Consider the following 27,477-nt stretch of genomic DNA (forward strand, 5'->3'; position numbering starts at 1 on the left):
GCACCGTTTACCATGAGATGGAAGTAACGGTTATTTTGAAGAACTGCTGAAGGTTTTTAGCGGTCTTTTATTTTAACTGGAGCAATATGGGGAAATCCTATAGTGTTTTAAGTACCTCTTTCCATTTTAAACTATTTTTATTCATGACTAAATATAGTGCTATGACAAAGTTTTTTTCTTTTCAAATAGTTTGTAAACTATTTTTACCGTAATTAAAGTAGGTGTGCATACCTAATTGTTAGTCGAATTGAGGTGAAGGTGGTAGAACCCTCTATTGTTCGACCCCAGCGGCACCACAGACACACCTATTTCTGCCTAATAACACCAGTGTTTAACGCTGTTGTGTTCTGCTTTGAAAAGTGTGTTAAGGGCAATATCTTTTTCCAAAGCACTCTAGCACAGTCCTCAGGGGTAGCGGCGCATCTATGGCCGACCTAAGAAAGGACCCTTATCTTATCTGAAGTTGATTACAGATGTCCACAGTAGCCACTCACCCACTGCATGTTAGTTTGCTATATCAATATGAGAAGAATAAACCTTAGTCATACAGTTCAACGAATTTCGGTCCACATTTCAAGTCCTAACAGGACTACCAGGTCAGTAGGTGAGACGTCGCTAACCGAGTGGTCACAATGACATCTACAGTATTCGCGGAAACAAACCGAGCGTGCCGAATCTCACATATTAATATGCACGTGGCTCTACGGTAATTTGATATCGGCCTGACGCAGAGGGTTCCAGGTTCGATTACTCGACAAGATATTGCCCTTTTGATTCTGTTTGAAAATACAACCAACTTCTAGTCACTACAAAGTAAAAAAAAATGAAATAAATGTTGGTTTAGCACATAATTCTGAAGTCGGCGCTCAATATATTTCGTTGGACAACGTGTCCAATTTAAGACAAAATAAACAATTTTAATGAGCAAAGGAGTACAGCCTTAAAACGTCACAAATATGTCGCTACTGTTGAGAATAGAACAACTCATGTAAGTATAGGTTTCACGACAGTTTACGACACTCTTCTAACAAAACATACCAGCGCTACGATGCTGCTATATGTTACAAATAGGTGTGACGGTGGTGCTATGAACTATACCTAAGGTCCGCGTAAAACTGTTAGTCCGCTCTGAAAATAGAAATGAATCGCGTCGCCATAGTAAATTGTATGACTACACATGTTGGGAACAACTTCAGAGCGGACTAGCAGCTTGGCGATGACTATACAACTCTAACATATATACCAACTATTTACCAAGACGTTAACTACAGAGAGTCTTTATGTACCTACGGAGTCTTTATGTACCTACAGCGCAATGTCAACACAGATTTAGGTAACTAACGAATTAACATCTCAATGGCTGATGTAAGTGGTTTCGGACTTACAAATAATGTATTTTGTATTTTATTGTTTGTTCAACAAATAGGTAGAATTCATGTTTTGGTTGCGGTCGAGGTCGGCGAGCCTTTTGAAAATATGTCTGGCCGAATATTGTTATATTTAGGCATATATTAGTAAAGATTACTCACGCCTAACAAGAAAATGTACCCAGATTTGAGAATTGAAATAGTTGCGTAAAAAAGTTTTGCCACGTCTCCGTGCTAAAATGTCCCTAAAATATTTGAAATAATTATTTATTTATTACGTAAATTACGTAAATTAGTCATTTATTCGTAAATTTTCTCTAAAAGTGATTTTATTTGTCAAGGATTCAAAAAAAGAACTTACTAAAATAAGCTATTTGTGGCTTCATTCAATTTCAAGGCGGCGAAGTATCTTTACTAATCTATGTATTTAGGATGATCGTAGAACAATTCCCACTATTAACATATGACGGTATATAGTCAATCATCATCATCATCATCAACCCATTACTGTCCCACTGCTGGGCACGGGTCTCCTCTCATAATGAGAAGGATTAGGCCATAGTCCACCTCGCTGGCCAAGTGCGTATTGGTAGACTTCACATACCTTTAAGATTTTTTTTTATATAAATCTCTCAGGTATGCAGCATTCCTCACGATGTTTTCCTTCACCGTTTAAGCAAGTGATAATTAATTTCTAATTCGCACATAAATTTGAAAATCAGAGGTGCGTGCGTGCCTGGGATTTGAACCTCGGACCCCTCAATCGAGAGGCCGCGTTTCTTAACCACTAGGCTATCACTGCTTTTAATATTATAGTCAATACCTCTATGAAAATATTATGTATATAAGAAAACACACTGATATGTTTGTAACCACCATAACTTTAATACTAGAAATAGAAATAAATTAGCAATTCCTAAACATAGATTATATGCAAGGTGGCTAGATCTTTCATGGGTAACTGTATTTGCTACTACAATAAAATACCTGACCACATGTCGTAAAACAAACGCTATGTAAAAATGCGTACTATAAACTACGTGATTATTTGACTGACAAAACGGTGTGGTCTGAAGTAGTTCCAGCTCCACATGTACCATTAGGTTATGTTTAACATTGTAAAAAACATTTTTTTAAAATGATGTGTGTTATGGAGTTTCTTTCGCCGCTTCTTCTCCAGAACGAAACACCTTGTGAATTGGTGGTAGTTGTATTGATATTCAAAAAGTGCCCTGTAAAGAACCTATTTTGTATTAAAAAAAAATGATTTGATTTGATTCTCGGGCAGCACCACCGCCATACCTATTTCTGCCTAATAACAGCAGAGTTAAGCGCTACTGTGTTCTTGTTGAAGGCAGTGTTCAAGGCATCCATGTAGAAAAGGAATTCAAATTAATCCTGAAAGTAGGATTTCAATACTATTTACGATGGAATACCAATAACCATGTGGCTATTTTGTGCATTACACGCGAAAATTTTAAATGCATTAAAATTTATATATTCTTTTATAAAAATATTGTATTTCAAATCAGAGTTTTAAACGGTAAGAGTCCGACATACCCGAGGGCATCTATGAGTATTTTTTCGACTTAATAAAAATCCAAAATTAAGGAAATTCAATTTAAAATATATTACTATTTTTTTTCCTATTACACCTACACAGACGACTTAGAACAACATCTTTGTAAACAAAATAAAAAAAATATAAGATTTAAAAATATCACGGAATGCGTTCGCCAAATTAGAGCCATTCAGCTGTTTTTACACACTTTGTCCCATTTAACATGAAACTAACAGTACAATTACCGTAAAAGGATGTGCGAATTTATTGTACAAATAAACATGACACTACGTACAGTGGAAATTAGGTGATAATTGACCTACATGATGTATAAAACATTCAGTTATCTAAATGAACATGTATGTTAATTGAACTGTTTCAACCTAGATAAAGAGTATTGACAAATATTGATGTCAATATCTGTTGTTCGTATTTTTGACCGATTATTTATAACGCAAAAAGTATAAATGTACTTCCTAAATATTTGAACCTTATAAGCGACAATGTCATTCCGCTCTTTTCTCAATAATACGGTAGTATTTTTTTCAAAATAATTTCTTTTTAATTTTTATTCCCTGCTAGAGAAACATATTTTTTTAAAAGCTAATCATACTCCATAATCATTTTGGTTTTTATCAAAATAGGCACCGTATGTCCTTTTAGAATTTTTCACTTATAATAGGTTCGGATTTGGCCATCCACGTACGATTGAAAAATCCACCCTGTATTGTATGGAATTATGTTACGGAGGAAGTGATAACTATGACATAACTAAGAATTTCCAAAATTGGGGACAATACCGTCTGCGTAGCTCGTCAATTTTAATTCAGCTGTCAATCACAACCAAAGTAGGTGCGGTACTTTTCTGGAATATAAATAACAATACGTACTTAGTATTTTTCCTCAACAATTATGCATTACAAATAGTTCTCAGAAGTCCAATCGAAGGTTTTCGTTTATAAGTAATTATGTAGTTTCCAATGCTCTTACAGGAAGAATAACAATAATGAATCGAATTTCATTTTGTTTATTAATTTGAGTTCTGTGAATTATTAGCATCGATTTGTTGACTGCGAAGTTAAACTTCTTTAAGGTTCGGGAATTCGAGAATGCAATTTTAACGTAACACGTAAACCATATCATGTATTTTATCCTTAATCAGATTTTATTTGAAAGTTTAAACATGATACAGTAATGTAAGATTTATATGATACGTTCTATATGAATTAATTAATTATGTTTTGATTACGATGTCATAATTATTTTGACACAACAATCTGCTATTTCTACACTCACAGACGCACACTAGGATTCCCTGTATCGTGGGTGCCGTGGACACAAGCATAGACGAATATAAAACACCCAGACCCAGAACAGATATCAAAATTAATCAATCAGATATTTGACTCGCCGAGGATCGAACCCTTTGCGCTTCAGACCGGTATGGTGACCGCTCCGCCACGCGGGTTGACTAATAAAAATAAGAAGTATTACTTCAGGCATAAAAACTTATCATTTATCTAAAAAAACAATGACATACACAGACATATTCTGACATCGGGCAGAATCTATATAGATAAAATATAAAATAAATTAGCATATCAATTCACTAGCATTTAAAACGTAAACCGAGCAACAAAATTTATTATTGGAAAGTAATAAATAGATTTGGAAGGGGCTTTCACCGCAGATAGAAAATTTTACAGTCAGTAACTGATGCTACTTTTTATGCCGAAAATATCACGAAACTTCTACAACAGGGTGGATCTGAGAGTACTACCGCTATTTCTATTTCTAACGTTAAGTAGTTCTACTTTTCCGTGGAAGGGTGACTTACATATGAGGCGAACATCTAAGTCCTCGGTAGTGGTAATGCATCTGTGATCATCATCATCATCATCAACCCATTACTGTCCCACTGCTGGGCACGGGTCACCTCTCATAATGAGAAAGATTAGGGCATAGTCCACCGCGCTGGCCAAGTGCGTATTGGTAGACTTCACATACCTTTGATTTTTTTTTTATAAATCTCTCAGGTATGCAGGTTTCCTCACGATGTTTTCCTTCACCGATTTTTTTAGCAACTGATAATTAATTTCTAATACGCACATAACTTTGAAAGATCAGAGGTGCGTGCCTGGGAATTGAACCTCTTACCCCTCGATTGAGAGGCCGAGTTTCTTAACCACTAGGCTATCACTGCTATCGGCTATCACTGCTACCATCTGTGATCGGCTTCAGGTTTCTACCTGAAGCCCATCATATGAAAAAGGGATTCTCGCCTTTTTTTTGAAGTTGGTTACAGCTACGGGCGGCAGTAACCACGATCAGATGGACTGCAAGTTCTTTTACTACTTCAGTCCTAATTTACACACTTGCGATTAAACAAATCATAATTTTGATGAATGCAACATTTATCAACTCTACCTTTACAACAAACAATGGTAATTTATGACACAATCGCTTTACCCGCCATTGTGAAGGGAGAAAATTGTAGCCATTCAACTAGTTTTTTCATTTGTATTATCTGTTATAAGCTCATACATAATTAATAGACTGTGGAGCTGATAAAAAGCGGCCAAGTTCGTTTTACGTAAGAGTGTTCAGTACACCGTTTTGTGTGGTGTTTTTAGGGTTCCGTACCCAAAGGGTAAAACGGCACCCTATTACTAAGCCGATTGTCCGTCTATATGTCTGTCACAGGGCTCTTTCTCTAGAGGCATAATAGATAAACACTTGAAATTTTCACAGAACATATGTAATGGTGAGCACTCTAGACCAAATAGTAGAAATTAAAAAATCTAAATAAATTGGTGTCTTATATTATCTCGAAAATATTATCTTGTCTACTACAGTCCGTGATTGACACGTGCAATATCTCTGTACATATAAAATAGTATGACACACCTGTCAGCAAAGGGCAACTGCCGTCCATGGCCATGTTAATCAACCCCATATAAGATTTGATTCCTACTTGAGATTGACCACAGGTGCATTGCTAGCCCTGAGGACTAAGTTGGAACGCCGTCTGATAAGTACGAGTATATCTACCTTACAACACCTTTCAAAGCGAAACAGCGGCACTTAACACTGCTGTTATTAGGCAGAAATAGGTGTGTCTTCTGGAGTGTAGACAAAAAAGTATTTGTTCTGACGCATGGAAATCGTGTCTGTAATAAGTCGTTCCCGGTGATGTCGTAGGCGACGACTAAAGGGCATTGGATAAGAAACCTTCTTTATAAAGTTATTCATCTATCGTGGTCAACAACACGCCCAGCTGAAGCAGGTGTGTTTTATTACTCCTTAGCAAAGGGTGTCATAACTTTAATGTGTTTATTTGCGTCTGTCTGTCGCATCGTAGCTAATAAGCGGATGAACAGATTTTGATTTAGTTGTTTTAGTTTGTTGATATGCTGTATGGAGTTATTAAGGATCTCTATTTAGGTGAACTAATTTATATGCACGACAGAATTTTGTACAAACTGCTAAATTTTAAACCTTTGACAAAAAAAAATCAAGTTTCAGATATGCCGTTTAAGGGCAGGGAACCCCAAAAAAATATGCAAGAGACTTGTCTTATCTTTATCTGATCTATTGTTACAAGCAATTGTAGCCACTATTACAGATGCTTAAGGTTGAAAACTGTAGATTTCAGTTGTAGAATTATTACTTAGCCTTTTTTGTCATCTTTTGACCTTTTTTGGACTGTCGTGTGATGTTGATTTTAGATTAATACGCTCGTTAGTGCAATATATAATGGATATTTAACAAAAAATAAGTTATTATACTTTATAACTAAAATAGATAAATCATATAAGAACTGGAGTTTACATTTTTATGTAATAGAACTGGAGAATGAACTATTTACTTTATAAGAACAACTTATATTTTATTTTACTAATGAGATTAATTTTGGTCAGGGCATGATTAACCCTTAGGCTAATTAGACTGCAGCCTAGGGCGCGAGCATTGGGGGGGCGCGTCAAAATTATGTCTTCGACACTTTTAATTTCATGCTAGTAAACAAAGTCAAAACTAATATATTACTTTTGAGGGCGGTCAGAACTCTTGATCCGTCGCTGATTTTGGTGGAAATTTAAATCTAGTTACTTCATTTACATAGGTGGGTTTAACCCCGAAGGCTATATATTACGACGTGCCACTATGTCTTTTGCAAGTTCAATACTATCAGGTAAATCTGGGTTTGATATCCTTGCGGGACTGTGTTCTTACAATAAGGTTGAATAGGTATGTATGCAATTCATTCAATATTAGCTGTTTCTATTAAAACTATGATTTATTTCTATAAAAACTGATTCCTAAATATAAATCTTAGGTTCTATATAATCTAAAGGTTATTTCAGTTTCATCAAAAATCTCTAAAAATACGTTTTCCATACTGATAAGACACTCTGATTCAGTGGCGCGAGTAACATGAACACACACAAAGACGAGTAAAAACACCCAGACCCAATATCAATATAAAAATCTAAATATACCAACGTCTGGCTAACCGAGCATCGAACCCGGAATCCCGGGCTCTCACTCCGTCATACGGGCCGTATCTCGGTATTATTAAACACTCATTTCTTACCTGAGTTGTTTACTATCGTCCTCGATGCTTCTACGAGTAAATAAGAATCCTTTACGGAAACCGCAAATACCTTGAATTGTAGCATCATCTACCAGTATATTCTCCACTTCCTTACTATTATTTATAGTTACTGACGTTTTAAGATTGTCTATTAATTGAAATAGTCATTATTTGATTAACTAATACGTAGGTACATATCGTCACTGGAAATTCCAAAAATGTAACACCAAAGTTGCCCCTTTGATAGATATAGACTAATCATCACCAACCCATTACTGTCCCACTGCTGGGCACGGGTCTCCTCTCAAAATGAGAAGGATTAGGCCATAGTCCACCGCGCTGGCCAAGTGCGAATTGGACTTCAGGTACCTTTGAGAACTTCTATTATTTCTTTATTATTTTTTATTTTGAAGTTATACTTCTTTTAGCATTTTTGGACGATGTGATGGGAATGATTTTCTCTGGGTCTGGGTGTTTCTGTATTTTCTTTGTGGATGGTTTTTTTTACAACACCGACATCTAAAATCGACACCATAAAGTTGGCTGTTAAATATTACATGTTTTTCAAAAAAAGCTAACAACAAAGTAATTTAAATAATTTTATTTTTAGTTAGATGATAATAATTATGATGTGACACGACAGAATATGCATTTTGATTTTTCTTTGTTTTGTAACAGTTTCACTTCGCATTTGATAAAAACACTATTTAAAAAAAGAAAAGCCAAAGAAGTGTAACTTCTTACGCGCGTTCATAAGAACACACACCTTCTTTTAGCTAAAGTGTTAACTTATGTCCACCTTTTTTAACCGACTTCACAAAAAGGTTTCTTTCATCCGATGTCACACAAGAGGATACGCTGTGCCTACATTTTTTTTATCATACTCTTTTTTGTTTCTTTCCTTAAATATTAACTGTTATATTTAAATTTGGTTTTAGTCTTATATTTTTTTCCTCTTTTACCATACCAGATTAAATCTTAAAATGGTATTGTATTTAAAACTTATTTACAGAAAAATTCCCACGATTGCGTCATTTTTGACACTTTTCTGAACCGTAGCTGTTGCCGTTGTCCGCAGGTATTAACTTTCAAATCAAATCATTTTTATTTAAATAGATTCTTTACGGAGCTCTTTTTGAATGTTGTAAATACATCTACTTAGGTAGGTATACTTTGCCTAAAATTGGACAAATGCTTATGTTTGATCGAACACTTTTTTCAAAAATTTGCATATATATAGAACGATGGTTCTAGCAGAAAAAGCAACATTTCCACCCTTCCAAAACATAATTTCCAATGCACTTGTGTATCTGAAATTGTTGTGCATGCTGTGTTTGCCTGTAATAGGTTGTGCACGTAGCATAAGACCATTGTTTTGTAATTATTTATAATTAATTTCGTGTAACAATTGTTGGCAAACCTTATTAAATAAATAAATAAATAATTTAGACTGCAATAATAAATAGATCAGACAATTTCTAGTTTTTTTCAATTTTAACTTCAACCTATATATGCCTCCAAATTGTTCCAATACTCGTATTTAGTATTTAGACCTTAGTCTACACAAATAGATCGCCTATTTAAAGTACATGCTTTAAACGCTATAAACCCTAATCTATATTCAATAACAATAAACATAGCTATCAATCCCAAAGTAACTAAACTTCTAATAACTTTTTCAAAAATCCTCTTACAATAAATTAGAATTCACCCACAAGTACATCATCAGTACGTGACACACTATATTCCAACAAACATGGACACATGATACACTGGTATAGGTTTTGTGGTATTGCAGATCATACCTCGCGGGCGTGATGATATACAAAACAATATTAATCATAATACATAATACCCTACACAAATACAAAACTCGACAATAATCACCATCAAGATAAACCATAACCGTTTTATTTGACATGTGATGTGTGTGTGTGAGTGTGTGAGTTATTTGTGTGTATGTCAGCACCGAAACTATAAATAGAGGGGCTTACCTTTCTTGTCACCGTGCAGTGTTTTCACGGAGGGTGCCAGCCCGAAGGGCGCCTTCGGCACTATAGCTGCTCCCTTGTTCTTCTCGAACAACGCTTTCCGTTCGCGCAGCGACATCTCAGCGGGATCCTTGTCCTTAGACCTAGGACTGCCCGCTTCGAACATCGCCGCCTTCGACAGCACCGAGTTCCTGTCGACGTTGCCATTCAACTTGGCCAATCTCTTGACGACCGGCGAACTTTTCTCCGACACCGGTTTGTCGTCAGCCGGCTTTGTTTGTATACAACTCTCCGTTGCGTCATTGTCGTTCTCCTCCGGTTGGACCGCATTGTTCTCCTTGTCTTTGTCACTTTCACAATTCTCCGTGGAGATCTTGCGCGGCGGCGTCGGCGCTCTGTACTTTTTGATCGAGGGTTTTTTCGTGACCGCCGCGGCCGGCGTGGCGGCGACCATAGTCGCCATGTTGGGGGCTGGAGCTGCACTGGGGGTTGTCGATGCGCACTTCGGATCCTGTCGGTCGGGATCGGTCGTTTTCGTGGAGGTGAAGTCATAGACGAGCCGCGATTGGCTCGCGGAGACGCGCCGGTACCCCTCGCCCTCCTACGATTGGACAACGGCAGGCGGCGCGGGGTGAGCACGTGAGTGCATTTCGTGTATCGACACGGGACGGCGCGGAACGGTTTTACGGTTTGACCGCAGCGCGCTCGAGAACTGGGTTAGGTAGCGCTAAAAGGGTTTGTGGCGAAGTTGCATCATGATTCGAGACGGTTGGCCGTTGCGTAAGTTAGGATCTAGTTGCGAGGAAATCTCTAGAGCGTCGGTCGGACAGGGTTGTTGATTCGCGGTTCGCGCGGGGTTGTTCGGCGTCGTGAGTGAAGACGCGACGTTTGCGTGGAGCGTGCGGGCGTGATGCGCGGGTGGCGACGTATACACGACTGGCGGTTGGCGGGACTAACCGCCACACGTGCGGGAACCGGCCTGCTGGGCCGCTGATGATAATTATTTTGACGCGAGCGCACACGAAGAACGTTTTGCAATTTCATGCGAGCACTAGGAAATGCTAATGACTTGTGACACGAAACTCGTCACCGTGCACATGTAGTAATATTAACTTTAATGACCACATTTGCATACATGCGTTGAGTTTTTGTTGCGACTATGACGCAAGAAAATAAATAGAAACATAATTGTTGTTTGTCTGTGATTTGTAATTTACTTTTAAGTATAGATTTCGTTAAGGACGCATATTTACGCATAAATTTACAATTTTACTAATAGCTTAAACTCTGCTTAAATTCAGACAGCCATATTACAATGCAGAACAAGTACCATCCGTTATCAACAAATTTTTGGATGAGGTCATAGACAAAAAATCGTACTAAAAAGTATATAGGTTTTGACAATGAAAATGACAATTATTTTAAAAATTCAAGAATCAGACAATACACTTTCATTAAAAATGTTGCCTTTTAAAAGTACAAAGAAAACGGAAGATTCCGCCTAGAATCAACGAGAAAAACATTGTGAACAAAGAATAAATACATATCGATAAGGTAAACCGCGGGTCAAAGTCTGGTCAAAGTACGGTATTGTGAGATCTGTAACGTAAACAGAGCAGATGGAATGGGAATCGAGTTCCCAATGCAGAAATGTTCTGTATAAAGGGCGAAAACTAGTTTTAAATATGTGGGCTATTCTAGAAAAACATCGTCAACTAGAATAAATTCATATCGATAAGGTAAACAGTCTATAACGTAAACAGAGCAGATGGAATGGGGATCGTGTTCCGAATGGGAGCACGCCTCGGAAGTGAATACTAATGTTCTGTATAAAGGACAAAAACTAGTTTAAAATCTGTGGGGTATTGATACTTTATGTAGGAGCGGTACCAGTGGTTTCAACTGCGTTTAAAAGTATGAATACTTGGGATATTTTGTGGGTTTTTTTTTGCGTGGATTCCTATTTTTTTATTATAATTTATTTTATTACATTTTTTTTCTATAATAAAAGTCGCCTAATTTACTTCTTATAAAATCATTTAAGTGCCTCTGAAAGTCCTATCAAAATTGGTCGAGCTATTTCGGAGATAAGTTGAAACCAACATACAGATAGAATATCCTCACACTTGAGACATTTCATCATGAACCCATTACTGTCCCACTGCTGGGCACGGGTCTCCTCTCAGAATGAGAAGGATTAGGCCATAGTCCACCGCGCTGGCCAAGTGCGTATTGGTAGACTTCACATACCTTTAAGATTTTTTTTATATAAATCTCTCAGGTATGCAGGTTTCCTCACGATGTTTTCCTTCACCGTTTAAGCAAGTGATAATTAATTTCTAATACGCACATAAATTTGAAAATCAGAGGTGCGTGCCTGGGATTTGAACCTCGGACCCCTCGATCGAGAGGATTTGAGACATTTAAAATGTCCAAAATACTCATAGTAAACTAACGAAGTCGAAGTCGTTATAGACTTTAGTATAGTAACTACTTAACACCACCAACTTAATTCACTCCATCACCACAATACATTCCCCTCTTTCGGATAAAAACGTGAGATCTCCAACGTAAACAGGGCAGTTGAAATAGAAAGCGTATTTATTTGTTCTGGTGTGAACTGTGAACGCGGGAATGGATGCCTCGAATGTTCTTTAAAACGGACAAAAAACAAACCAACACCTTTTTGGTATAGATAACGTTCGGAGTGGAATAAATGGGATGTTTTAAGATATAACTTTCGCTTTGGTTTATATTACTCGCTTTGGAAGTGTGCAGCTTTTTCCATTTTATTTTAAAATTGTATTTTTCCATGTGTAACATTTCGCACTAAACTACCTATGGAGTATGGTATGTAAAGTTTTGCGAAGTCCTATATAGGGTTTTGTAAAATCCACCTCTAAATACAAACAAAAAGTTATTCTTCAGAACGAGTTCTATTTAAAAAAACTTGGAGGTGTGCTCATGACTTTTATTTTAATTAACGGATAGGAAATTTCAAAATTATTTCACATAAGTGGTTTAATATGTCCTTCGAGGCACCAAAGAACATGAAATAATAATTTAAGTGAATCTATTTAAGCGCATTTTTTTCATTCGAATACAGGACTAATTATTTAATTTATTTCAGATCGACTTTTTGCTCGTCTGTCACTTCTTCTATTTTATAAAAGTCCTACTAAAAGAACAAAATATATTATATCAATACTTGTAACCATAGAAGTTTCCCATGATAATATATAGCAAGTAGTTCTATAAATCTGTGTAATCTTCAATTTGTCACCTAAATGGTCTCTCGAAACCAGGACTAATAACATTTCAAACAAATAAAATACATGATCATCTGCCACTTTTATTTAATAAAATACCTACGAAAAGTACAAAACATAACGTGAAGCCACAGACGTTTATATATAGCGAGCAGTCATCTACGAAAATGTGTAATCCTCAACTTGTTACCTAAATGGTTTATAGCGATTTTTTCCGCGGAAAAGGTTAATCATTGTGGTTTCGGTAAACAAAGCGCAACCTTGAGTTACGAGAACGTTAACACGACGTTGTAATTAACTCGATTCCTAATTATCAGTTTCAAGTTTAATTTTGTGGGGTTTAATTCGCGTATCGTCAACGCACTATTTCGCGGCTGGGCATAGGTTTTCCAAAAAAATGGGATTATAGCAGGACTCAGCAAACAATTTAAAGCTAACAAACTATATTATAATATTATTTTGAAAAACTACATCTAAATATATATAACTCAAAGGTGACTGACTGACGTAGTGATCTATCAACGCAGAGCCCAAACTACTGGACGGATCTGGCTGAAATTTGGCATGCAGGTAGACGTTATGACGTAGGCATCCGCTATGAAAGGATGTTGATCAATTCTACCCCCAAGGGGATAAAATAGGGGATGAAAATATTACTTCGTAACGCGAGCGAAGCCGCGGGCAAAAGCTCGTTTATGTACATATAATTTGTTCCACTCTAACAAATTATCGACAAAAAAATAGTTTTGTATAGTTTAGTTCTTGCGTAGAAAAATAAATAGCAGTATTAATGATGGTATTGGCACCCTACGCCGAAATCTCTTTATAAGAAGTTAATTATAATATTTCTAACAATGTGTTTTAATGTTTGCGTAAAACTATTTCTCTCAGGAATAAGGTGGCAACCCTAACTAGTGGCTACAATCGACCTCGAATCCTCGACCGCAAATAAAACTGAAAATGTATGACATCGTTTTGTTTTTACAGTACAAATAAATTATAAAATACTAAAAAATATTGTTGTAGTAGATTGTTTCCTAAGGTCAAAATACTTCAGCCAATAGCCAAGACCACTGGTAGGTCAACTAGACAAAACAACGGTCGTCGTAGTCAAAATTTAAACAGATCATTAACCAATTCCCCTACTTGAATATTTGTGGGCCTATCCAAATTAAGATAGACGTCCCCTACGAGTCAATGACCTTGTCAGTTATCAAATTTTGGAATTAAGAAAGTGTTACACTAGATCAAAATAGAGGAGTTAATAGACTTTAAAAATCTGTCACAGTTTTAAGTATGAGGTTATGACTATCAAATATTTCATGATTAATCAAAATTGCAAATGAGCGTGCAGTCCACCTGATCGTAAGTGGCGTCTACCGCTGATGAATATTTGTAATCAACCCCAGATAAGATTAAGAGTCCTACTTAAGGTCGTCTACGGACGCGTTACCAATCCTGAAGACTAAGTTGCAACGCATCGATAATATATGCCTCTCTTAACACACAGACTCAATCGAGGCATACTAACTTAGCTCTCCGTGGTAGCAAAGCCTCTGAGGCTGACCATAGGTAAGATTTACCTAATCAGACGGTTGATTACAAATGTTCATACCTCAATATGAAGTTATAGAGCTCAAATCCGTCATTTATGGGGAGAAATGCGCTTATTTCTACCACCATTACCAACAACACAAAAGGATTTCCAACCACGCCATGAATTCGCAACTCTATAAGATTTAATCACAACAAAGAAACACATTTAGTAAAGATCGCAGCAGCTTTATCTCGAGTTCTGCAGCCGTGTCATAATCGAAGAAACAAGATTGGCTACGTCATAACGAACAAAGAAACTGACAACGTTGTAATGAGTTATTGTTTTATTTTTATTTTCATCTCTTTAGTAGTGTGGGTTTAATTTATATGGATAATAGGCGAAGTTTAGTTGCCTGTATGTATTTTTAAACAAATTACTATTAGTGATGTTAGGATTTATTAATAACATTAAGCATTAAATAGTAACACGGAAATTTTAATCGGCTCCAGGATTTTCGTTTGGGAGTGGTTGTGGGTCCAAATCCCCAGTGGTTTTGGACCCACAACCACTCCCAAACGAAAATCCTGAATCCGATTAAAATTCCCGTGTTACTATTCAATGCTTAATGTTATTAATAAATGCGAATCAACCGAAAGGATGCGTTGGTGCCAAAAAATCTCCATAAGTAGAAGAATAGTCAAAATAATACAATCTCCGAAATTAGCGAGCGAAAAAAGAAATATTATCTCATCAAGCTAAAAGATCACGGATGGATTTAATGAGTATATTAGTTTTGAGGGAGAGCTTCAACCCTTTAGCCCTAGCACAGGGATCCACCTCTAGGACTGTTTGAAGATATATTCAAAAGATGGCTACGAAGAGGATTTTCTTAATAACATATGCTTCCGTTTCAAGCCCACGCAAAGTTCCGAGCAAAGTCTATTACTACCATTATAAACACAATAAGCGGCCAAGCGCGAATCGGGCTCGCGAAGTACGGGCCCGTACACATACACAAATTGCGTTGTATTTTTAACAAACTACTGTTACATTGACGACCCGCGTGGCGGAGCGGTCACCATACCGGTCTGACGCGCAGAGGGTCCCGAGTTCGATCCCCGGCCAGACAGAAATCTAAATGATGAATTTAGGTTTCTGTTTCTGGGTCTGGATGTTTGTGTATTTGTCTCTGTGTGTGTCCATGGCACCCATGACACAGGGAATCCTAGTGTGGGGCAGTGAGTGTAGAAAGCGTAAGCGTATTATAATCGATTTGGGATTCTTAGCGAAGTCTGACTTAAAACTTTTCAAATATTTTTATTTTAAAACTTAACTTCAGAATAGCCTTCATAGTCCAACCAAAATCGTATTATCGTTAATAAATTCGCATCAACACCACAATAGCTCACACGCGGCGTTTAAAACCTGTCCGACATGCGAACAAAAAACATTATTGATAATTTGATGTTTATCGAGTCGTGAGTTGTTAACAATGTCGGGGTCAATGCACCGAGATTCGAATTTCGAACATCTAGAGATTAAGGCCAATGTCACACGGGGATTTGGGTGTCGTGAGTTCTAAGTATATGCATATGTCGAGCGCTTTCTGTATGTTTAACACAAGCAATCATAGCCTGGTGGTTAGAAACTTAACTTCCTCGGAGGATCGAGGTCCGAATCTCGACTTCTAATTTTTTAAAGTTCATCATCATCATCACCCCATTACTATCCCACTGCTGGGCACGGATCTCCTCTCAGAATGAGAAGGATTAGGCCATAGTCCAACCCGATGGCCAAGTGCGAATTGGTAGACTTCACATACCTTCGAAAACGCTTTTTTTAAGACTTCTCAGGTATCCTCCTTCACCGCTAAAGCAAGTGATAATTCTTTTCTAATACCCACATAACTTTGAAAAATTCAGAGGCGTGTCGCCTGGGATTCGAACGTCGGACCCTTCGATCGAGGCTGAGTTTCAACCACTCGGCTATCACTGTTTTTACCTTTATATATTTAAAGGTCTATAATTATAAGGATTCAGTCTACACAAGCAGTCATAGTATGGTGGTAAGAAACTCAGCTACTTAATGGGAGTCCGAGATTCGAATCGAAGGAGATATATACCTACATATGTCCAGCAATGGCATAGAAAAAGAGTTGTAACTTGTAATCAAATTATCAAATTATTGTGTTAGAAATATGTTTGGTGAATTTACTCTGTATAGCCCAGATGCAAACACATACATTTATTAGCGCACGTCAATCATTCGATAGGTGCACACGCTAGCGTCCCCGCGGGCGGTAAGCTGAGCCATCGACCCACGTCGCAAAGAATTCGTCTTCCCCTTCAAATCTATCTAAAAACAGTATGAATCCGCGACAACCGGTAACCGGCGTGCAAAAACTTAGTTCAACAAACTGTTAAGCGACTAACTACAAAAGTACATCTTCATGTAAGTATAAGACACTAGACGACGACTCTTCAATTCCGCCCAGACGTTATAACCCGACCGAATTGTAGAGGTAGTCGGGGGAGGGTTCAATAAAGGGGTTCTAGGGCGATTGCATTTTGTCGGGTGTTATATCGCGCGGATGTCGTAAGAGTGATGCCAGCTAAGATGTTGCGACAGTAGGAAGATGGACGCGATTATCCGTGAAGATTTGCGAGTGATGCAATTTTTGTATGAAATGACCGACTTTCAGGAGTACTATGAATACTAAAGGAGGTCACAGATTACGTGATAAGGTTACTCTTCATTGGAAAACTAGGTACATGACTTGAATGTAGGTACGAAGGTGGTAGAACTCTGTGGTTCGATTCCGGCGGTACCACCGTCACACCAATTTCTGCTTAATAACAGCAGTGTTCTGGTTTCAAGGGTGTGGTAAGGGAGACATAATTTTCCGAGGCGTTCCAGCTTAGTCCTCACGGGTAGTGGCGCATGTGTGACTGATCTCAGGTAGGAATCTTATCTGTATGGATGACAGTAGCCACTTACAATCAAGTGGAGTAAATGCTCCTCTGCTAATTCTATATTATAAAAAATCCTTTTTCATGTCTCCCAACAACGGGGGAAGGTCTGAAACATATTCCACCACGCTGTTCCAATGGCTATGATGACAAATGTGATAATAAACGAGAGAGAAGACATATCTTGCCCTCCGAATCAACAGAACGCTGAAATTGAACCACTAGCGGTCACCCATCCAACTACCGATCGATGTTTTTTAACTTTAAAGATCGTTCGAGATTCGCACACGCTCCGTGGCAATATATCCAACATATCAAACCGATATGGTGACAGATATAATCTATCTATATTTAGATATTATCTACATAAGCTGGGTTCGAATCGGGTACCGTACATACGAGAATACAATGACCACTACACTACCAAGAACCGCCAAAATACCGAGCTGAGCATCATACCTGGAACCGCATATCAAATCGGTTACTACCCACCCAAGATTCGAACTCGGGAAATCCACACCGGTGACACGACATGCGTCTAGACCTAGACAGAAACTGGTCAGCTAGTATCCGAGTAATGTGCGCTACGGTAGAGTAAACGCGGTTACTACTTAGTTAATAGCCGGTCATTAGATATTTAAGTACGGTGAAAACAAACTGATTAGTATGTACCGTTTGGAAAGGTAATTGAGTATCAAATATTGGCAATTTTTCTACATAACATTGAAGTACTAGTAGTATTTTTTTATATAATATAGGAGTAGCAGACGAGCATGCAGTCCACCTGATGGTAAGTGGCTACTGCCGCCCATGGACATCTGTAATCAACCCCAGATAAAATAGATATTCCTACCTGAGGTCAGCCACAGATGCGCAGCTACCCCTGAGGACTAAGCTGGAACACCTTGGAAAAGTATGTCTCCCTTACCACACCCTTCAAACCAGATCACAGCAGCGCTTAACATTGCTGTTATAAGGCAGAACTAGGTGTGGCGGTGGTGCCGCCGGAGTCGAACCACTAAGGGTTCTACCACAAACTATCTATTCCTATCACTGGCTGGTAACAAACGCGTGCGCTCTTCAATTCGTTTGTCCCTCTTACCGACCACATCATTCAAACCAGAATGCTGCGGAACTTAACACTCCTGTTATTAGGCATGGCGGTGGTGCTACTACCGATGTAGAAAAATAATCAAATACATGTCAACTGTCAATCAATTACACACACACACACACACTTTCTACACTCAGAGCCCCAAACTAGGATTTCCTGTGTCGTGGGTGCCTTGGACACACACATAGACGAATACACAAGCACCCAGACCCAGAAACAGAAATCTAAATTCATCATTTAGATATCTGTCTGGCTGGGGATCGAACCCGGGACCCTCTGCGCGTCAGACCGGTATGGTAACCGCTCCGCCACGCGGGTCGTTCAAGAAATTGTAAGTGTGAAACAGTGACATTTTGTATGGAAATCTGGACACAGTCCGCTACATAACTCTATGTAGGTATTTAATATCTTTGATTTTAGTGCATGGGTTAAATAGAAGTATATTTTTAAAAAATACTATCCTTATGGTATATTAAAATTGTCATGACGTCATTCTATGGTATAACGTATGACTACGTGACGAAGTGTTTTTGTCAGTCACGTATGCAAAATAGGTTATCTGACCCTAGGAATAAGCAATAAAGTCACATATGTCATGACTCTGTAGGTAATCTTGCACTATATATGGTGTTCTATTGTGTCAAGGATCTTTATCGGGTAACAGATTTATTTATATCGCGAAGTGACGTCATAAGACAACAAATAACGTAGGATAACATTTGTCTGTACTAATATTATAAAGAGAAAAATTTTGTTTGTTTGTTTGATTGTAATGAATAGGCTCAAAAACTACTGGACGGATTTTAAAAATTCTTTCACCATTCGAAAGCTACATTATCGACGAGTAACATAGGCTATATTTTATATGACATATATTTGATAAATAGATTTTAAGGCGGTTCAAAGTTTGCCGGGTCAGCTAGTTTTTAATAAAGTTGTATACAACTATGTAGGCCAATGTATGTTAAACCGTAGATATCGTTATTGGATGTTTCCAATCAGAAATTATGTATTCCCTTTAAATATATTTCAGTATTCCTTTTGATTTTTAAAAACCTGTCACCCATTGGATCGGCCACAAACACAAACCAAGTCAAACGCTCCATTCTCACGTTTGAGTTCGTGACAATTGTTGAGATTCGCCAAACATTTGTAGCATTACGTTAATTGACAGCAGTACAAAACCATCGATCAATAAAAATATAGAGTGCGCAAACGTAACTTCTCGAATTGCCGATAATCGGTAACAAAGAATTATATTTACCGGCAGTGTTCTCGAACCTACCGATTTTTCGGTTTTTCTACGATTTTGGCCCTGTCGTACCGAATAGGATTTTTCCAGGATTTTAGAGGATGTAAATTGTCCCGATTTTTTTACCGATTTTTGATACAGAGTTGCGAATTTTAAGAAATTGTTAACAAATTAAGACATTCCTGATAATTTAGACTATTTTGGGATGAAGTCATTGTACTATATCGACAGATAGTCAAGTATCAGCGAAAAAAAGAAAGCTCTTGAGGACGAAATAATCTGTGTGTGACTTCTAGTCCGCTCTGAAGTTGTTGCGCGCAGGTTTAGTTAGCATATACTCCGTAACGCAAGGGCACACTAAAGCAGCTATGTACCCGCGGGCGAGAGCGGGCAGGGGAGGGTGCTGGAGCGGTCCCGCGCTGTCTTCGTCCCGCTATAACTACAGTTTGCTGTTGCGACGCGACTCGTTTCTATATTCCGAGCGCACTAGCAGTTTAGCTATCTGTGAAATATTACCTATATTTAAAAACAAAAAAAAACGGGCGCCAAAATTGAATATATTATTATTGTTGTGTCATATACCGATCTTGGGTACGAATATACCGACTTTAGTGGGCCAACTCCACCGATTTCCTTTATTTTCGTTCGAGAACACTGTTTACCGGCAATAATTCACCAAAACCGCATACTCGTACACACAGACGGCATGTCGAATGCCACACAATGGTTTGGGTGGGGTAACAATAAAATTCGAAGTACCTTCAAAAATCGTAAAACAATTTCAAAAGAAGAATGGGGCAACACTCGAGCGCATACAATTAAATCGGCTTTGTTTCGGGAGGGTCGCACGCGTCGAATTTTACGATTTTAGGTGTATTGTGTATGTATTAAATTCGCCGGAACGGAATATAAAAATAAAATACCGATTTTTAAATTTTATGTTTTGATGTATACGTGTTTCTGTATTATTTTAAATAATTATGTCATTTATGTGACAAAAATGCGAAATTAACTTTTTATCATATTTAGATATCATATTGTCTAAATATTATAACTGTATTATAGAAAAAAAACTATGTATTTTAGTTTTCAAATTAATCAGTCGGTATGACGACGGACTTGAAATGCGCTCATAGTAAATGACGTTTGTGAATAACTTGAAATGGCTGCCCTGTAAAATTTGGTATTTGTTAAATCCGACTTTGTTCTACGACTATTATGACTTATGTATAGGTATTACGATTTCGTACCCGTAATGTTATACGAATGGATATATTACATTTTACAAGCTTTTACTTAACTTGCCTTATTAGATACGGCATATTGACATTTGATTTTGGATAACAATGCAAGTTATCCAATTTTTGCCTACGAAAAAAACCGAAATTTGTCAATTTTTGCCCACTAGAATATGCAGACCGTATGTTATTTGCGGGCAAAATATGTATTGAACTTTGACAATGTTGAAGGTGTCGAATCATTTGTGGTTCAAATGCAGCGGCCCCACTGTCAATCCTTATTCTGCATAATAACAACACTGTTAAGCGCTCTGTGCTCTGCTTTTAAGGGTGTGGTACGGGAGACATAGGCACCTATCCGAAGCGTTCCCACTTAGTCCTCAGGCCTCAGGGTCGAGTTCCAACTTAGTCCTTAATATAAAAGGCAAAAATCTTGGTTATAGCGTCATATTGTTAGTTATTATACATTTAGTATTAAAGCCAGCCATATTTCTTTTACAGTTATGCCAGACCACCAAGCCAGCCGGTCCCAGGTTTATGCGCGGCCGTAAAAATCTAAAATGCGCTGTAAAATGACTACCTTTACACGTTCAAAGTATTTTCTCGCTAATCGTAAAGATAGTAATACTATTAAACTTCCTACTAAAATAGTTTTACTTTACGAGCGACATGGGCGTCTTTCAATGCATTTTCATGTTGGTCAGTTTAGTCATTACTCTCCCACTGCTGGGAAAGGGCCACTAACTAGAATTTTCCTGATTGCGGATGGTAATGTTTTTCGTAAAAAAAAAAAGAAAAAAAATCTCAAAGGTATGTGAAGTCTACCAATACGCACTTGGCCAGCGCGGTGGACTATGGCCTAATCCTTCTCATTCTGAGAGGAGACCCGTGCGCAGCAGTGGGACAGTAATGGGTCGATGATGACGATGATGAATGTTTTTCGAGCATGAGCATACATATGTCGCAGTCTTTTTGGCACGCTCTCTAGCCCAAACGGCTTGATGATTTTACGATATGATCTGTCGTTGGATTCATCCAATTGTGGGAGTGACCATAGGCTATAGTTTTGAGCAGTCTGGTTTTATTTTTATAATAATTGGTAGATAAATTATTACACTGAAGAGCATACAGTGGTTACTGCCGCTCAGGAACATAATAACAGCTCAATATATAGGACAGAGGTCTACCTATAACCGATATAGGTCATCTAACAATCATATTTCCACCGAATCGTAAGAATTCCTTCACGCTAAAAATAAGTATCACTGGTACACATCACATCATCATCTTTTTGCCCAAACTACGCAAATTTTAAATTTTACTTATAAAAGCTTAAATACATATATTATACGTTCAACTCATGTGCACATATGTACATGAAACCGGTGAAATTATAAACTTAGGTTGCCAAGTGGACGTACAGGTTTTACATACATTAGCCGAACCGTATGGTTTTATAGAATAAAGCTTACTGTTCATATGACGACAATAAATCTTAAAAGTGTCAAATGTAAAAATTAACTGTTTTATTAACGTTGCGCCTTAGTTTAAGATTTTTTTCCATGCCGTATGAAATTACATGTTCACAAGTCTAGTGTACTGGTATGCCCGTATACGTATGGCCAGCCTTAGGCCTTCGGTAACAGAATGCGGTAAAATTGGCAAATATGAGCTTTTTTTTGGCGACAAATTTTAGAAACGACATATTCTTGACGACCTTTTCTTTCGCCGAGATATTATTTTAGGGGACGGCAAATTAAGCACTTCTTATCACATCTCAAAGCAGTCAATAAAATAAAAAAAACGTGTTGTCGGATGCGACTTCATTTAAATAAATCGTTTAGACGTTCAATGAATAGCAAGCTTTAAAATGTCCGCAGATATCCTGATAAAATCCGGTTAGGATCACGGTGACAATGTTTACAGATTCTTGGAACGTAACAGAAATTTATCGCGACTTTCCAAATTCGTTGTTATTGGGACGTTTTCTCACTGACCTGTACCAATTGCAGTATCCCTATTTCAATGTTTGCGTCGGCGATTTTATATTGTTGTTGCGTTGGTCAATGAACAAACCCTCTTAAGCAATTGTTGCATATCAAATACCGAAATTTAAACATTTCTATAGGATTTTTTACCAATCTTAAACCAGTTAACACCTATTAGGTATTAATGAACAATCTATCCAATGTTTTTCTGTCAAAAATCAAGGTTTTCCAATTCCTGTTTTTTTTTTTTTATAATATAAGAGTAGCAGACGAGCATGCAGTCCACCTGATGGTAAGGTGGCTCCTGCCGCCCTTGGACATCTGTAATCAACCCCAGATAGGATTAGATATTCCTGTGGTCTGTGGTCGGCCACAGATGCGCCACTACCCCCGAGGACTAAGCTGGAACGCCTCGGAAAAGTCTATTTCCGTTACCACACCCTTCAAACCGGAACACAGCAGCGCCTAACACTGCTGTTATTAAGTAGAAATAGGTGTGACGGTGGTGCCGCCGGAGTCGAACCACTAAGGTTCTACCACCTTCAAATGGAAATGGAAATGCATAATGGAAAGTGTCAAATTTCAATCTATGTTAGTAAAAAATCGAATAAATTAATTATTAATAATCATGAATTGTCGATGGTCAACGCTGAAAGTGGCGCATCTATTAGAACCCTGATGTATTTTATTTATATGTGCAATGTGCATCACATAATATGTATAGTTCGTGCGAAATTGCTAGTCCGCTCTGAAGTTCTTGCGAGCTACTCATACAATTTGCTATGGCGACGCGATTCATTTCTATATTCAGAGCGGACTAACAGTTTTACGCGGTCTATACTTATATATATGAATCAATCTAATAATTTCAAAAACTATCTATATTATAATTACGATTAATTTTAGCATAAGTAAGTGTGTTTACGAATACCGTTTATAGCACAATAGCAATGAGGTGTCAGATTATCGTAGTATTCACTTGTAGACAAACAAATGTGATTACGTGTGGCGTCCTTTGTAAACATACCTCGTCGATTGGAGACGTGGGGCGTGTATGGAGTACTTCGTATTTTATACTTGAGACTTTGTATTTCGTATTTTATACATACTTTTAATTTTCTTTTTTTTTTTTTGGAAAGTTTAACGTTTGTTGTCATCAATAAAATTACGTCTGCGTAATAATATAAAACACAATAGTCGCACGTAATTTAATGTTAAAACTTAATGTTTCCATCTTAGTTCTCCTACGTTGATCTGAGATTCGTTGGAAATTAACAAAACGTTTATCTTGTAGTGCAATCGTCAATAAAAGTAATACTTTTAAAAGTCAGCCGGAACGTGATTAAAATAAAATGTGTGAAAATAAATCTCCGTTATTTCAAAATTATTAAAAAAAGCGCAAACGAAATAAATAAAAAGAAAAGAACTGAAAGAAATTCCTAAGCTGCTTTGAGATAGCTTTTTGTTTAAAATCAAATATAACAAAAAAAATCCACGACAATAATAGCACAGGTCTGTGATAAAACCAATAAAACATTGATAATATAAAAAATAAATACTACTTACACGAAGTCGTGTCCACACATTTCCCTGTCCCTAATCCCGGCTAAGGCTCACGCGCCGGCGACAATTCGAGCGCGCCGACCCGAATACTAATGCCGGCGACACGCTCGTCTGCTGTACACGCGTTTGCATATCGCACACTTTTGATTTCTATGGACCTTGAGTTATTTTATACTGAGACTATGTATGGTACATAACGGATAAAATATAATGCAGACAGATTTAATTGAATAAGTGATAATACACTCCACACGACGCTGTGAAAGGGTCATAACATGCTCGTTAATGCAATCGGTTAATAAGACAATAGAATAACAACAGACTTGGAGCTGCATGGTCTAAATATAATTAAACTAAAGGATACACATATAAATTGACCACGTCTAAAATAAAATTTATTAAGTTATCTTTTACAGGTATCAAATTCACATGAATTAATAATTGTAATTGCTGGAAAATTTTTGGTCTGAAATTTTGTTATCCACGTTACTAATCGATGACGGCAGAAATCGCCACTTAAGGGCTCGTACACAAAACTGCGATGCGACGCGATGCAAATTCGCAACGCAGAAAATTGCGACACGAATTGCTGCGATGCGATATCGTGCGGCATAGCGTCTCCCAGACTGACCAACAACAACAACAACTGTGACGAAACATCGCAGGAATGCGCGATGCTAAACAATTCGCAAGTTTTTGCGATGCGTTAAGGGAGCTCGCAATTTTTTACGATGCGACGACACATTGCAGTTTTGTGTACAAGCTCTAAAACAGCAATAAAATAAACGAAGGTACTGTCCACGCATTCCCTGTTCCTAATCCTGGGGAAAAAAATCACGCGCCACCGGCTTCCCACACGCTCGTCTGCTATACACACGTTCGCATATCACACACTTTTGATTTCTACGGACCTTGACGATATGCGATACACATGACACTTTCAAAGGAACACAACATTTTCATAAACGCAATTATCGTATGAAGAAAATTTAATAATAGATGGACGACATGGAGTCGAACGAACGAAGCATGGGACTGATTTTTTTTTTAAGATTGTAGTCACATGTAGTTTATTAAAACTGTCGGAGCACGTTCGCTCCCCGGGCAAATTCACCTAGCCGATAGGGAGATCAACCCCGTCAAACGCCTATATCATTAAAAAAAATCGAAATATTATGATGACTTCGACTGTCCGCCGATTGTTTTGAAAACAGATGCAACTTCGCCGTTTTTCAAATCCTTACTTACTATTTATTATTACCAAAAATCACATTTTCAAGACCCGTCACCCATTTTTTGTCCCACCACCTCTATTGCCCAATCGTAGGATAGACTAAGGTTAGTCAATTATTTAATATTACAACAAAAATAAAATATGTTCACAGAACATTTTTAACTTTACTGAAACATAATCATAATAAATATCTTCTAATATAATATTTTAGAGCATAATTCTACAAAAATAACATAACTAAGTTGATAATAGATGTCGCCTTGCCAAATTCTGTACAAAAATGAACCCAGAACAGAATTACAAAATTTAAGGTTGCCCGGCCGGGATTCGAATCCGGATCCTTTTATACGTCATACAATGGTGACTGTTACGTTACGCGGATGAAACGATCATAATGAAAAAGGTATTCGAATTAATATATAAATATTTTAATAGAATTATGCTTCAAAAAGAATAATATTGTAGTGAAATAATTTATATGTATAACATTGGGACAAGTTTAATGTGACAAATAAAAATTGTTTAATAAAATTATCATAAAAATACACTTACTTACCTGTTTTTCAAAATGGTTGGTTTATATTTTTAATTTTCCTTTATTCCACTATAGAAATTGTATAATACCTTTTAGGTTTTCGTTATCGAAATCTTCTCGTAACATTTTAAACTTGTCAATTATTTTTTATGAGCGCATAAAAATATTTTTCAGAACTCAGTGCGAACTCGTCATATATCTATATTTTAATGGCAATACCGCATTTACCTTAATATTGTTTAATTAAATAAATTAACAATAATATTTTTTTCACAACATCGTATCTCAAAATATCATATTTTTATATCTTAGCTACCATATTGTAGACTTCTAGAAGTAAATTATATACATATTTCTCACTACATACATACTCTCTATGTACCTATACGTCTCTATTTATAGCTATCTACTAAACATTCACCAAAAAAATAAATAATCTAGTTATATGATATTTTAAATTCCACGGATTAGAAGCCTTATTCATATCAGGTTACTGTAAGACAGGAAAGCTTCTTTACATATCACAGTTGGTTGCATACATTAAGCTTTACTTCAAATCTCCTTACAAGAAGTGAGCCTAACCGGGATTCGAACCCTCAACCCCGTGATGGATATGACTTTGATGTTATCTGTAAACTAATAACATTGACTTATTAAATAAACAGATATATTTGTTTTGTATACGCATTACCCCACTTGTAAGAATTAAAACACAACTAATTTTAAAGTATTTAACAATAAAATAACTTTACAAGTGCAATTCTGTAACAATAAAAAAAAAAAACCTATGTACATTTCAATTCCATGTAAATTACCCTTTATTTATTTATCAATTATTAAAATACAGTTTGCGAGATTACATCTTGCGCCAATGTCACACAAACGCAATAGTAACACAAATAAAATAAAATAAATGATGCGGTACTGCCATTAAAGAAAATCATACATTAACATACATATGTAGTAGCCAATCTTACATATCTATTACTCACCAGCTCTGCAACAATCTGCTTGTTGAGTCGTTGACACTCGTTCATCGTTGGTTTCTTGAATGTGCCCGTGTTTACAGTCGGCTGAAATTTATGAAAAATCATTAAATATAGCTTACATATGCAGTGTATAAGTGACACAGTGGTTAGATAGCCGGCCACACATCCGGGGGACCGAGGTTCGAATCCTAGGCATGAATATCTGAGTTTTCTAAAGTTATAATATGCATATTAGAAGCTTAGATTTCCTCGAATAAGTTAGGATCCACTCATTCG

General features: G+C 37.1%; 1 protein-coding gene across 1 annotated transcript in view; it reads right to left on the reverse strand.

Moving 5' to 3' along the window:
• Positions 1–27,477, reverse strand: part of scra (anillin, actin binding protein) — a 68,972-nt gene that overhangs the window by 35,959 nt on the left and 5,536 nt on the right. The window contains exons 6-7 of the mRNA XM_073092061.1: positions 27,205–27,285; positions 9,517–10,114 (exon numbers count right to left, since the gene is read on the reverse strand). Coding sequence (XP_072948162.1) covers positions 9,517–10,114; positions 27,205–27,285 — 679 coding nt within the window. The remainder of the gene's footprint in view (positions 1–9,516; positions 10,115–27,204; positions 27,286–27,477) is intronic.

The sequence above is a fragment of the Epargyreus clarus genome, unplaced genomic scaffold (assembly GCF_041222505.1).
Source record: "Epargyreus clarus isolate Ecla_fem2 unplaced genomic scaffold, WU_Ecla_fem_2.2 ptg000035l, whole genome shotgun sequence".
NCBI classification, from domain to species: domain Eukaryota; kingdom Metazoa; phylum Arthropoda; class Insecta; order Lepidoptera; family Hesperiidae; genus Epargyreus; species Epargyreus clarus.